The sequence below is a fragment of the Rhincodon typus genome, chromosome 1, assembly GCF_021869965.1.
Source record: "Rhincodon typus isolate 14 chromosome 1, sRhiTyp1.1, whole genome shotgun sequence".
NCBI classification, from domain to species: Eukaryota; Metazoa; Chordata; class Chondrichthyes; order Orectolobiformes; family Rhincodontidae; genus Rhincodon; species Rhincodon typus.
Genome location: NC_063332.1, coordinates 66,869,047 through 66,883,899, shown reverse-complemented (window position 1 = coordinate 66,883,899; position 14,853 = coordinate 66,869,047). Strand labels below are relative to the sequence as shown.

General features: G+C 40.4%; 1 protein-coding gene across 1 annotated transcript in view; it reads left to right on the top strand.

Moving 5' to 3' along the window:
• adamts6 (ADAM metallopeptidase with thrombospondin type 1 motif, 6) overlaps positions 1 to 14,526 on the top strand; it is a 304,519-nt gene extending 289,993 nt beyond the window's left edge. Inside the window, exons 23-24 of the mRNA XM_048598741.1 lie at positions 9,029 to 9,185; positions 11,330 to 14,526. Of these exons, the coding sequence (XP_048454698.1) occupies positions 9,029 to 9,185; positions 11,330 to 11,439 (267 nt within the window). The 3' untranslated portion in view covers positions 11,440 to 14,526. The remainder of the gene's footprint in view (positions 1 to 9,028; positions 9,186 to 11,329) is intronic.
• Positions 14,527 to 14,853: the final 327 nt, after the last annotated feature.

Here is a 14,853-nt window from a genome sequence, read left to right as displayed (position 1 = left end):
TGACACCACCCACGCCCTCCACCTCCTCCAGAACTTCCAATTCCCTGGTCCCCAACACCTCATCTTTACCATGGACACCCAGTCCCTATACACCTGCATTCCCCATACAGATGGCCCCAAGGCCCTCCGCTTCTTCCTGTCCCGCAGGCCCGACCAGTCCCCCTCCACTGACACCCTCATCCGCTTAGCCGAACTCGTCCTCACCCTCAACAACTTCTCTTTCAATTCCTCCCACTTCCTACAGACAAAGGGGGTGGCCATGGGTACCTGCATGGGCCCAAGCTATGCCTGCATCTTTGTAGGTTGTGTGGAACAATCCCTCTTCCGTACCTACACTGGCCCTAAACCCCACCTCTTCCTCCATTACATTGATGACTGTATCGGCGCCGCCTTGTGCTCCCAAGAGGAGCTCGATCAGTTCATCCACTTCACCAACACCTTCCACCCCAACCTTAAGTTCACCTGGACCATCTCTAATACCTCTCTCTCCTTCCTGGACCTCTCTGTCTCCATCTCTGGCAACCATCTAGAAACCGATATCCATTTCAAGCCCACCGACTCCCACAGCTACCTAGAATACACCTCCTCCCACCAACCTTCCTGCAAAAATGCCATCCCCTATTACCAATTCCTTCGCCTCCGCCACATCTGCTCCCAGGATGAGGCCTTCCACTCCCGTACATCTCAAGTGTCCTCGTTTTTCAAGGACCGCAACTTACCCCCCTCAGTGGTCGAGAACACCCTCGACTGTGTCTCCTGCATTTCCCGCAACTCATCCCTCACATCCCCTCCCCGAAATAACAACCAAAACAGAATCCTCCACGTCCTCACGTACCACCCCACCAACCTCCGGATCCAATGCATCATCCTCCGACACTTCCGCCATCTGCAATCTGACCCCACCACCAAAGACATTTTTCCCTCCCCACCCTTATCTGCTTTCCAGAGGGACCACCCTCTCCGTGACTCCCTTATCCGCTCCACACTCCCCTCCAGCCCCACCAGACCTGGCACTTTTCCCTGCAACCGCAGGAAGTGCTACACCTGCCCCTACACCTCCCCCCTCACCCCCATCCCAGGCCCCAAGAAGACTTTCCACATCAAGCAGATGTTCACCTGCACATCTGCTAATGTGGTATACTGCATCCGCTGTTCCCGTTGTGGCCTCCTCTACATCGGGGAAACCAAGCAGAGGCTTGGGGACCGCTTTGCAGAACACCTACGCTCGGTTCGCAATAAACAACTGCACCTCCCAGTCACAAACCATTTCAAATCCCCCTCCCATTCCTCAAACGACATGTCCATCCTGGGCCTCCTGCAGTGCCACAACGATGCTACCCGAAGGTTGCAGGAACAGCAACTTATATTCCGCTTGGGAACCCTGCAGCCCAAAGGTATCAATGTGGATTTCACAAGCTTCAAAATCTCCCCTCCCGCTACCGCATCCCAAAACCAGCCCAGCTCGTCCCCGCCTCCCTAACCTGTCCTTCCTCCCACCTATCCCCTCCTCCCACCTCAAGCCCCACCCCCATCTCCTACCTACTAACCTCATCCCGCCCCCTTGATCTGTCTGTCCTCCCTGGATTGACCTATCTCCTCCCTACCTCCCCACCTACACTTACCTTTACTAGCTCCATCCCCGCCTCTTTGACCTGTCTGTCTCCTCTCCACCTATCTTCTCCACTGTCCATCTTCTATCCGCCTCCCCCTCTCTCCCTATTTATTTCAGAACCCCCTTCCCCTCCCCCATTTCTGAAGAAGGGTCAGCCTTCCTGCTCCTGTGATGCTGCTTGGCCTACTGTGTTCATCCAGCTCTACACCTTGTTATCTCAGATTCTCCAGCATCTGCAGTTCCTACTATCTCTCAAGGAAAATATATGCTTCTTGTTTAAATCTTGGATCTTGTCTGGTAGGAAGCTCTTCATTCATCATGCTCATTTACAGTCTCCTCCCCATTTAGCCTCTGGTTATGGAGGTGTTATGTGAATGATGTACAAAACAAAGATTTAGCCATATGTTGAGGCTTAAGCCTATAGTCACAGCACGAAAAGCACTGTAGCAAAAGAAATAGATGAAAGCAGTCAATATCAGACAACAGTGTGGATACCTATCACAGCATTCCCGTTGACTTTGCAATGCTGTCGTTATTCATAAAGTAGGGCACGGCCTTCCAAAGAACAAACTCTCCTGGCCTGCCACAGACTGACCTTTCCTGGCCCAGACAGCAAAGAAAATACAATGAAATGAAAAACAAGTTCCAACAGGCTCAGAGATATCCCTGCAGATCTTGAATGTTGATTGAGGCTGAGATCTCTCTCTCAGTTTCACTCCTCGTGTCTGGTTTCTTCAGGCCTTGATTCAAAATTATTGCCCCTGCTGAGTGCCATTGCCACAGACCAATCAGCTCTCAACATGATAGAATGCAGCCAGTTAACATATAGCAGAGGATGGGTATCTGACTTTGAACAATGTGGATGAGATGAGGAACAGTTCTCAGTCATGCAGCCGGCCAACGGAGCTTCTGGACTGGGAAACGCAGTGGCAGGAGATTTCCACAAACAGCACTATCTCTATTTGACTGGAAGCAACTAGTGTCTGAAATAAAATTTAGAAACTTTTAAATAGACCCATGGCAGGAATTGCTGGTCCTGAGTCTCAATGCATTCCCCCAAAATTATTTCACCTTAGATTTACAGGTTATTCTACTTTCTCCCACTGCACACCAAAACTGAAAGCAAAAACCCAGCTCTGGTCTAACCATTTATAAATGTTCAGCGAAAACCTCCCTGCTTTTGCACTGAACATCTTGCTATATGAAGCACAAGATTCTTTATGCTTTCAACTCCCTCAAAATGTCCTTCCATCTTCATATGCATAGCGGACTAATCTTTGATGTTTCTCTAACCATATTCACTGATCTGTAACATAAAGTATATCCCTTCTGCAAAAATGTGTCACCTCAGCCTTCTGTCTTAGATTCCATCTGTCACTTGCCTGACCACTCTGCTCGCCTATGTTTGGTTGTAGTTGATTGATATTATTCGTTCTGTTGGCTACACTTCCAAGTTTTGAAACCTTTGTTCATATTCCAGTATCCAGTCAAACACTGGTCCAGGACTGATGCTTCGGGAGCACCACTGTCTATCAACTTCCAGTACAAGAAACATAGTTTAATTACCATGACCTACTGTTTACTGTCCTTCAGCCTATTTTTCGATCAATGATTGTCCATAATATTTTTAAACACTTTTGTTTCATACTTGTTGCCATTTTTTATTTTGTCATAGCAACCAAAATTATATGAGTATTGAAATTTGAACTGAATAGGAGAGGGTTGATTTGAGTAATGTAATTACAGTAGGTAATAAATAAATTATTAGTAACTTAAACTATCAAATCATTTTGTTGAGGTAATAATAGCTGAATCAGTAACCATAAAGTTACCCACTGCCCAAAGCAATTTGCTTTAGTGGAAGTCTATGGTAAAGGTAGATACATCTGGAGCGAAAATTGATGTGGATCACTATCAATGATAGAGATTTACCAAAAGTTCTTTAAAGCCATCTCTATGAGTTCGAAAGTAAAGCTGTTTCAAATTATGGAGATAATTATCTTTCACTGGTCACATTGAACAACATAGAAATTGTAGCACAGAAATAGGCCATTCATCCTAAAAGGTGTGTGTCAGTGTTTATACTCCACTTAACCCACTTCCCATTCTAACTAGCTATCGTCATCCTGTTTCATTTTCCCTCTGTTCCTTTCTTACTCATATATACATGAGCCTTGAACCACTGAAACGCAGCAATACTCTCTACTTCAACCATTCTATATTGCAATGAATTCAACATTCTGTCTACTCTCTGTGTACATTTGTGCCCTTTATTAAATTATTTTTTGCCTGCAGGCAGTAGATCTGTTTCACTATTTTTAGTCAGGTGCTGAATAAGACTGTTAAATCAGTTTATTGTTTGATGGCCTAGCAGATGCATATGAAGCTTCTATTAAAAAGGTGTGGACATGTGTGTAATGCTATAACTGAAGGAGCAATGAAATTAGTTCCAAGCCAGTGTGTATTTACATGTATATATATCTAACTCAAATCGTGCTTTCCACAAAAGAAATTGTGTTCTTATATTCCACATAGGCACCTTACACCTTTCAAGATTCAACATTGAATTTAACAATTTCAGGGCATGAACACCCCATTCATTGTCTATTACTTGCCCCCACGTTCCCAGGTCCTGACACAAAAGGAGTTGCTTTCAGTACAGCCAACCCATTTTCAACTAGCTATAGTCTCCATTATCACCTATCTAGCTTCTCTTAAAAAAAAATGAAAGTACTGCAGATGCTGGAAATCTGAAACAAAAACAGAAATCTCAGCAGGTCTGGCAGCATCTGTGGAGAGAAATCAGAGTTAATGTTTTGGATCCAGTGACCTTTCTTAGAACCGATGGTAGCTCAGAAAAGGGTGGTTTTTAGAGTCATAGAGTTAGACAGCACACAAACAGACCCTTCGGTCCAACTCACCCCACCGACCAGACATCACAATCTGATCTAGTCCCATTTGCCAGCATTTGGCCCACATGCCTCTAAACCCTTCCTATTTATGTACCCATTCAGATGCTTTTTAAATGTTGTCATTGTACCAGCCTCCGCCACTTCCTCTGGCAGCTCATTCCATACATGCACCACCCTTTGCCCCTCAGATCCCTTTTAAATCTTTCCCCTCTCACCTGAAACCTATGCCGTCTAGTTTTGGACTCCCCCACCCTGGGAAAAAGACATTCGCTTTTGACCCATCCATGCCCCTCATGATTTTATAAACATCTATAAGGTCACCTTCAGCCTCTGACTCTCCAGGGAAAAAAGGCCCCAGATTATTCGGCCTCCCCCTATAACTCAGACCCTTCAATCCTGACAACATACTTCTAAATCTTTTCTGAATCCTTTCAAGTTTAATACATCATTCCTGTAGCAGGGAGATCAGAATTGCATACAGTATTCCAGAAGTGGCCTAACCATTGTCCTGTACAGCTGCAACATGACCTCCCAACTCATACACACAATGTACTGAGCAATGAAGGCAAGCTTCTTCAGTACTCTCTCTACCTGCGACTCCTCTTTCAAGGACCCATGCACCTGCACCCCTTTGTTCGGCAACACTCCCCAGAGCCCTACCATTAATTGTATAAGTCCTGTCCTGGTTAGCCTTTCCAAAATCAACACCTCACATTTATCTAAATTAGAACATAAGAACTAGGAGCAGGAGTAGGCCGTCCGGCCCTTCGAGCCTGCTCCGCCATTCAATAAGATCATGGCTGATCTTTTCGTGGACTCAGATCCACTTACCCGCGTTCTCACCGTATCCCTTAATTCCTTTATTGTTCAAAAAAATATCTACCTTATCTTTAAAAACGTTTACTGAAGTAGCGTCAACTACTCCACTGGGCAAGGAATTCCATAGATTAACAACCCTCTGGGTGAAGAAATTCCTTCTCAATTCAGTCCTAAATCTGCTCCCTCTAATCTTGAGGCTATGCCCTCTTGTCCTAGCTTCACCTGCCAGTGGAAACATCCTCTCTACTTCTATCTTATCTATTCCCTTCATAATTTTATATGTTTCTATAAGATCCCCCCTCAATCTTCTGAATTCCAATGAATATAATCCCAATCTACTCAGTCTCTCCTCATAAGCCAACCCCCTCAACTCCGGAATCAACCTAGTGAACCTCCTTTGCACCCCCTCCAGTGCCAGTACATCCTTTCTCAAGTAAGGAGACCAAAACTGCACACAGTACTCCAGGTGTGGCCTCACCAGCACCTTGTACAGCTGCAACGTAACCTCTCTGCTTTTAATTTCAATCCCTTTAGCAATGAAGGACAAAATTCCATTTGCCTTCCTAATTACTTGTTGTACCTGCAAACCTACCTTCTGTGATTCATAAATTAAATTCCATCTGCCACTGTTGGGCCCGGTGGTGGCGGGAAGAGGGAGAGTAAATAATAGGTGGAGATAGAGCCCATAGACAGAGAAAAACAGTTGGTTAAAGTTCAGTCTGGGGAATGAGTAGCTGCCAATGGGGACTGTTAATGGCTGACAATGCGTAGTGCGTGGTAGCAGCCCATGTGATGCCAAGGCCTGGTTGTGGGAGTGGGGGAAATCATGGGGAAACGTGCTCAAGCCCTAAAACTGTGGAACTCGATATTAAGTCCAGAAGGCTGTAGGGTTCCCAAGCCGAAAATGAGGTGCTGTTCTTCCAGCTTGTGCTGAGCTTCTCTGGAGCACTGCAGCAAGCCTGAGACAGAGATGTCAGCCTGAGCTTCTCTTCTTCCCTAATTTACTTTCAGCAAGGCCTTTGTCTGCCTATCCTTTCTTTTTTCTATCTCTGGGCTCCCTCTCCTCCTATCCACTCACTCCCCTCCCCAGCCGCAACCTCCCCCCAACAGCCAGCATCAGCATAAATACAAACTTTTCAGAGATGCTTCGTCTGAAGATGGGTCACTGGACCAAAACATTAACTTTGTTTTCTTGCCACAGGTACTGTCAAGTTTCTCTAGCAATTTCTGTTTTCATTTGTTTCAGATCTCCAAATCTTTGTTGTATTTTAGTATTCTTGTATGAAGTTTTCACAGAATCATAACAGTATGGAAACAGGCCCTTTGGCCCAACAAGTCCACACCAACTCTCAGAGCATCCTGCACATTTTTGGACTGTGGGAGGAAACCAGAGCACCCAGATGAAACCTACGCAGACATGGGGAGAATGTGCAAACTCCACACAGACAGTCACCCAAGGGTGGAATCAAACCTGGGTCCCTGGTGCTGTGAGGCAGCAGTGCTAACCACTGAACCACTGTGCTGCCCTCTGTTTTGTTGTTTCGCTTAAGTCATTGTCATATTTCTTTCAAGTTTAACAGATGATTGGTTGCAAAATGGAGTTCTTTCAATAGTGCTGCAGCAATATGCTCTAAATCATTCCACCTAACCACCCGGCCCCAGATAATTCACCTGTGCTAATTTTCAAATAATGTGAAATGAATTTTTGCACATATCAGTATAAGTGATAACTTCTTTGCTTCTATGCCCAGAGGCAGGGGCTTGGTAGTTATTTGCTTTACATGATTTTCTTTCCAATGGGTAGGACAAGGAGGCAGGATCCAAGTCTGTCTCAGTCAGAATGGAGGTCACATCCTGTGCTGTTGGTATTAATCTGACCCACACATTAACTGTCTAGCTAACTCGACTAACAAAGTCCCCAGTACGTGATATAAGTCTTCATAGTGAAAGTTGTTTTATGTTAAACACAGTTGTTAATATCAAGTGATCTTATTTTGATATCACAGGGATCAGATGGAGATTAAACTTCCCTCTTTTCTGACTCAAATATATGTCTCAAAAACGCTTGCCCTGCTTGTAGAATTGTAAATTTTCCCACTTCTCACACCCGCCATTCCATCCACTTTCTAAATTAAATTGTTTTTTTCAGTGCCATTTATTTCTGTAAAGGGCAGTTTGTACAATAGATCTGTGCCCATTAGGGACTACAGATACATAGCATGGCCCTGCTTGAAATACCACGATATAAACTGGGAGGCCATTCTGCATAAAAGTTCTGAGAATAGAGTCTGTGAATTTGGCTCAATGCTTTTCATCCGTTTCCACTGATACTAATGATTAGGTACGATAGCTTCATGGTTATGGTTTTGGATGAGCAACCTAGACGTCGTTCAGTTCAATTTCCACCATGACAAGTTTCAAAATTAAGGAACAATAATTTGTGCCATTTGTAGACACCATAAAAGCCGCTAACTTGTTGGAAAAACCTAACTGATTCACTAAGGCCCTCTAAGGAAAAGAATCTGCTATTCTGTTTGGTCTAGCCTACATATGTTCCTAGTCCCACATGGAGGTTGATTCTTAGTAACCTAAGACCAACTGGCAATAGATAATAAAATTGCATTACCAGCATTGCCCACATCCCAAAAGCAAATTTTAAAAGGATCCATCTTTTGATTTGCTGATTATTATTTAATTGATGTCAGCTGGCCCCTAAACTGCAATCCAGGGCAGCTTATTTCAAAATAGGTCAGTGTTCTGTATCATACTCCAAAATTAAGACTGAGTAACAAGACTGAAAACATCTGATCATGACCTTAAAACAACACTGTGGAGTCTATATCCTCAGATCAGAGATTACACTTGAAATATGTCATTTATTGGCTGGTTAGTAGATTACCTTTTTTTATGTTTTAAGAAATCAAAACTAAATTAAATTTCTGCATTGAAAAATACCATGGTCTGGTACAAATTAGTTTTGTATACAGTGCACTAATGCCATTCTCTTGTAGGTTTGACATAGTAAGAGGACGCTGCCCAACATGACATTTGATGTATGTTATGTAATATTTTTAACAGTATGCACATTTAGTGGAGAAGTTATACAAATGAATCAGTAATACAAGGGACATCTGGCAATGTTATAAATAGCTGATCAGACATGGTAGTGCATTAACTTTTGAGGATCCAAACATGACAGGTCCATCAATTGCCCACTAAAGTGTCTTTTAGAATGTGTAATTGGAAATTATTTTAAAAGGACGCATGATGGTCTCAGGCAGGCTGATGGTCAGGCTATACGCCAGAGCAATGTCATGTTAAGGCAGGCAGAAAGACACACTACAGCAGGCCAGCAGTCATATTATACCAGATATACCTTTCAGGTCTATTCTGCAGTTTCCTGTACCATCTCAAGCCTAAGAATGTGGAGCCCATCCATCAATATTACCCAGATGACTGACACCATAAATTCAGCTGCAACCAATGGTGTATCCTTCCATCTTGCTATCCTTCCGTTGCCAATACAATAAATCTTTTCAGTAGTTATATTAAAAGAAAACAAAGCTTCAGCACATTATGAGATTAAAATCAAAATATATTTTAAGCTAAGCATGCTTTCATTATCTATTTGCTGTCTACAAAAGTTGACTATTCAACATGCATTTTTGTTTCTTATTTATTGCAGTGTTCTGCACAGTGTGGTCTTGGCCAGCAGATGAGGACTGTCCAGTGCCTCTCATATACGGGTCAACCATCTAGTGAGTGTCCTGAAACCCTTCGACCACCCTCAATGCAACAGTGTGAGAGCAAATGTGATGCTACTCCAATCACCAATGCAGAAGGTTGGTCCTTAATTTTTTTAAACAATAACAATAGGTTTAGGTGGTGTTTTAAGGAATAATTTTTAAGCATCTCTTCAGTTTGAATCATTTCAGGTAATTTTCACCCACGAGTTTTCTGGTAAGAGATGCTGGAACTTTCTAAATTGCTCCAGTGTGGTGTATTGCTTGCTGGTCCAATTGCATGGATCTGTTATGTGTGCCAGAAGAATTTCTGCCAAATAAAAATAATGGGATTTGTAAACATTGGACTTTTCCTAAGTACTGTTGCAAAAGGAAGCAAGTTTGTGGATTGTACTTACGTTGAATTTTGTAAAGAAACAGGAGATTTATGTCAATTGACGTAAGCTTTATATTCCAAATGTCAAGTGACAAAATGAGTCCGATGTACCAGCAGACAATTTAACTCATTGATACATTCTTTGGCACACACAATTTTGGTAGATAACTACAAAACTTACCCAACTTTTAACAATTAGGATTATGAAAAACAAGGAACCAAACATACTGGACAAATGCTTCATTGCTGTAAAACACAATCTGAACAGTTATTCTGTTCTCATTTTGAACTACTGAACAGCCTGTTTCTTTAACGCACCATGATTAATTTTAAATATATGCTTTGTTTTGGAGCAGATTGGGTAGTTTGCAAATAGTCAAAGTACATTTCTTACAATAAATCACAAAAAAAATCATTTTTTGAGGAAACATCTGCATGTTTTCTCAGTTGATGACAGAAGTGAGGGTGCATTTAGGAAAGAAATTTCAAACAATTGTGAAAGTTTATATCAATGACAGACATGCTTTTGAATTCAGCATCTGTTTGGGTTCTTGAATTATACTTTTTGAATTACAGTATTTGTTTGAAGCTAGACTTTGAAGCATTACTTCTGTTAAGTGTACTGTTTCAATTTCTGTTGAGACTATGCTGTAGTACAAATACCAACCGTCCAGCCTGAACTATAAGGTATGAAATACAGTTCTGTCCCATTTCTTTTAAGGTATGTGTGTGGCTACAGTATCCAGACAGTCCAAGGTCACCTGAAACTTGAACCACAATGCCATTTGAATCATTTTTCATGAAGTTTCAAGTTTCATTGTAGTTTACGTAGCTTGTTCATGCACCTTTCACAGTAGCTCCAGTACTTTGTCAGTTGTATTTATTGTTTTGACCGTAATGTATATCCTTGGCATATTCCATGTCTGTAAATCAAGCGGTGGATATTCTTTATGATTCATTGATTCCAGACTAAGTTTCCTTTTAACCAATGGCTAGTCAAATTCCACAGAGAATGTCCTACTCATGGTTATTGTACATTTTACAAAAGTAAATCTTAAGAAGATAAATCATGAATGTAGGCTATCTAAAGTGAAAGCTGGAAATGCTTGAGATAAGCATCAGTAGCATAGTCATTATCTGTATGAGAAAGAAGCATTCATTATTTGGATGGGATCATTTATCAGATCGTAAAACTTTTTTTATTCAGAAGAAGTTTATTTTGACGTTGTTTTATGGTTTATGTATTTTTCCCAAAGATGAAATTTTAGTCTGATTTTAAAACAAATCAATTTAACATGGTTAGACAAAGGTAAATATCATAAACAAAAATATACATTTGACTGTTTCCAAAAATGAAGTAGATACCTTCTGCGCTAGCAGGAACTGCAGATGCTGGAGAATCTGAGATAACAAGGTGTAGAGTTGGATGAACACAGCAGGCCAAGCAGCTTCAGAGGAGCAGGAAGGCTGACGTTTCGGGCCTAGACCCTTGGCCTGCTGTGTAGATACCTTCTGCACCTTCTTGTCATAACTGAGCAGGAGTGTGGTTCAAAGATTCAGGCTAGAGCATTGTAAACCTAGCTCCAATCTTAAAGTAGCTTCCTTAAAGTGAGTATGGGATTGGGATATTCATCCATACATGTGCATGATTAAAAATGAAATGATGACATCAAGCTTTATTTAAAAAGAAAGATTTAAAAACTGAAAATTTTAAAAAAGGAGCAAATGCCACACCAGTTCGTCAAGGATTAGCTTCATCCATCTGGAGGATAGTGAGATCCTTCCAATGGAGGCATGTACATCTTGGAAGGTGAACCATGTCAATTTTGTTGCTTTATTCAGTGCTGTCCATTCTTTTATTTCATAGAATGCAAAGATGTGAACAAAGTGGCTTACTGCCCACTGGTGCTGAAGTTCAAGTTCTGCAGCAGAGCCTACTTTAGACAGATGTGCTGTAAGACCTGCCAAGGACATTGACCCGAAGCAAGCCTCGTTAATTCTATCTTGGAAAACTATCCTCGTTAATTCTATCTTGGTGCCTGCCCTGAATTCACACAAAGGAATGGGATTTGATGTCCCCCAAACTCTTTACCCTGTGGAAAATGTAACCACTGGTCAGCTACAGCTGACAATAATTTGCTGTTATTTTAACTTCTGTGAAGTGGGATTTTAAAAAAAAACAAAGGTGCTGGACACAGAGAGGAGGAGATGCCAGTTCTAAGTTTTCTGCTTGGCAACATGAGAAACATTCAGCTGTTAGGAACATGCATGGTCACTTGTACAAATTGAATAGTTGGTTCATCTCCAGGGACCAGAAAGTTAATGTAATATATATTGGACCTCAAAAAGGGAGAGAACAGTTTGCATATGTTCAAAAGCTGATAAAGCAGAAAATAATTATCTGAGCTTGCCTAGCTGTATAAAAACTCTGAAAGAAATGATGTTTTCGATACACTACAAAAACATGACAATTATTTATCTCACGTAACAGTGACCAAAAAAGTTTTATAGTATCAACTGATAAGTTATTTAAAAAAGAACCAAAAATGGAACACATTTTTTCTGTATGTGGTGCTAAATTTCTAGTACTTTCCGCTGAAACTCTCTTTCCAAGATTACATAGTTTAAAAGTAATATTGATGTCTCTACCCTGGAGTTCTCAATCAGGAGAATTAATACGTTTAACAAATAATAGTGAAGCAAACTAATAGATCAGTATGGATACAGGAGTGCATCAAAATCAATGAAGATTTCTTGCTGCCAACCAAAATTAGGACTTGTTGATAAAATATTTTATCGTCATTAAATTCACTAGATATTATAAAATAAAAGGGAAACACAGATGTTTCTGCTGAAGCCATTATAAAGTAAGGAGAGCCAGAGATCATAAACTCAAGCGCTGTTCTGCCCATGTAAGTGATGTCTAGAGCTTGAATTCTACCACTCTAACCTCCTTTGTTTACGCTACTGGTTTTGGAGTGGCCTCGACCACACAGGCATCCAGTTTTGTAAACCAGGCTCCATTCAACCAGTTCTGGTCAAGACCACCATGCTAGGCATAATGCAAAGACAGACTATCCACTTTGAAATGAGGCACACCTTTCAGCAAAGCTTGTAATAAAAAGACAGGAAATAAATGCTCCAGATGCTTCTCTGTTTCGAAAGGGGAAACACCTGTTTTGAAATCATTTCTGTGCTGCTAAACAGATAAATGCAGCCAAAGAATATTTACAAAGGGGAAAATATAAATGTTGTTAGAATATTTAGGTAGCAATACTCTCACTAGGAATATTAAGCAATGCATTACGTTTAGAATTGACAATGTATTGTTACCTTAAATATATTTAAATGTGAAACCACATAGTATTTGTATACTAAAGCTAAAAAATAGACATGATTCCAAAGCCCAGTGCTAGCAGAGTAAATGGCCTAGCTTGATTAAAGACTCAATATTGAGATAATAAAAGAGGATACTTGTTCATATAACTATAGTACTTGAAAACTTGCAGTTTGCAGCAGGTACTTTATGAATGTGCATTTGTGTTGAACTGTGCCTCTTTTGTCTAGTGCAATGAACCTATCTTAAGTGAGAATATTTGTAAATCATTGTGTACAAAATCCATTAACATGCAAAACAGGGCACTTTTCATCAGTTAGGTGAGATTCTGTAGATTTTGAATGAAACAAATGTTTAGTAGAGTACATTTATTTTCATTTCAAAGGAATTATTTTAAAGTAATTTTCATGAAAATGTGATTTTTTTTAAATAAAGAGAACTAACCAGCTAACCATACATCATAAAAATAAATAAGCAAAGATGTGATTTTTTTTTACACGGAAACGTACAAGTTGACAATTTTCTTTGGTGGCAGTCTGCAGAAGAAATTGTCATATCGCACATTTGGTCTGAAGTCATAGCTACAAAGAAATCCTTTCTGATATAAATACAGACCAAAAAGGTTTTTTTTGACAATCCATACATGATGTTGTGCTGCACACTCGTCATAACCCCATGAAAAGCTTGTCTGTCATCTACTACCTCTCAACAGTATTTTTAAACAGCTTTATTCCACACCACTACAGGCAATGGCAAAGTGGTGTTCATTCAGACACCTATCACTAGGCTTGCTTAACAAATTCATTTCAGACATTAGACATCTTTCTGAACAAAACTAGTCAGTCTGCCTTGGTGTTGTTATGCCTTGAGAGGTCTAGGAATATCATAAAGGGAATGGTGTGCTATGACAATCCCAAGAATGGGGCCCTCATACCAGTACTTAATATTCCAGGGCATGAGTATGTTTATCATTAAATGTTACATTTCAACAAGGAGCTTTATTTAAAGAATTCTTCTTTACCTCAGATTAGGTATTTACATTGCAAAAACTTGTTTCCACAGATGTATTTTTGCTCTGTGGTACTGGTGCTATATAACCAGGGAGTTGAATGTATAGGACAGCACTGAGAGTGGAAATAAACCAACTCCCTCAATATTGGATTGCATTATTAAAGGGAACAGAATGCAAAATGTGTATGAATTAACAAACTCAGAAAAAAAAACTTCAAACTGGGACTCAACGAATAAAACTAAAAATGGACCAGAAAATGTGTTCAAATAGCACAGTGCATTGCTGCTGCTACTTTGTAGCCACCTCAATATCAAAGTTGAATCCTTTCTATAGTTTTCAAACTGATAACAGAACCAGTTGTGCAAGCTGTAAAGGAATTTGACAGGCTTGCCCTTGCTGAGAAGAACATTACATTGTAGCCAGTTCAATGAAGAGCCTAAGGCACACACTGCAGTATTATTGGCATCTGGTCATAGAGACTGAGAAAGGACTTGTCCACAGATATACCCCCAAGGTGCATACTTCATGGAAAAATACACTTAATTACGGACTCTATTAATCACTGAATGTCACATAAGTATTCTTATCCAGAATGGAAAACTAGCATTGTATTATTGTGATTAGTTGCTTATATTTTATATTCAGTATTAATGTGGTACACTGTTACTAAATATTTTCTTTTTTGTAAATTATATGCTAATTTATTGCCATGTTTCAAGACACTTGTTCTACATTCAATTCACTGCATAAATTGAAAGGTAATACTGAATACAGTGAAATGATATTCCATATTTGTGACAGATTTTTTTTCCTAGGTAATTTAAATCAATAAAGTGCAGCTTCTAAATGTTACCTTTTTGTTTATTTGATGGCTTAATTACCTAAAGCATCAACTCCATTATATTGCCCTGGTAATACGCATGCATATATGAGCTGAAGCAACACCATAAAGTTTTGATACAATCCCTAATTCAGACTTAATTTGTCAAGCCAAGGTTAAACACAGGTGGAGTCTAAAATTAATTTTGCTAACACAATTCTG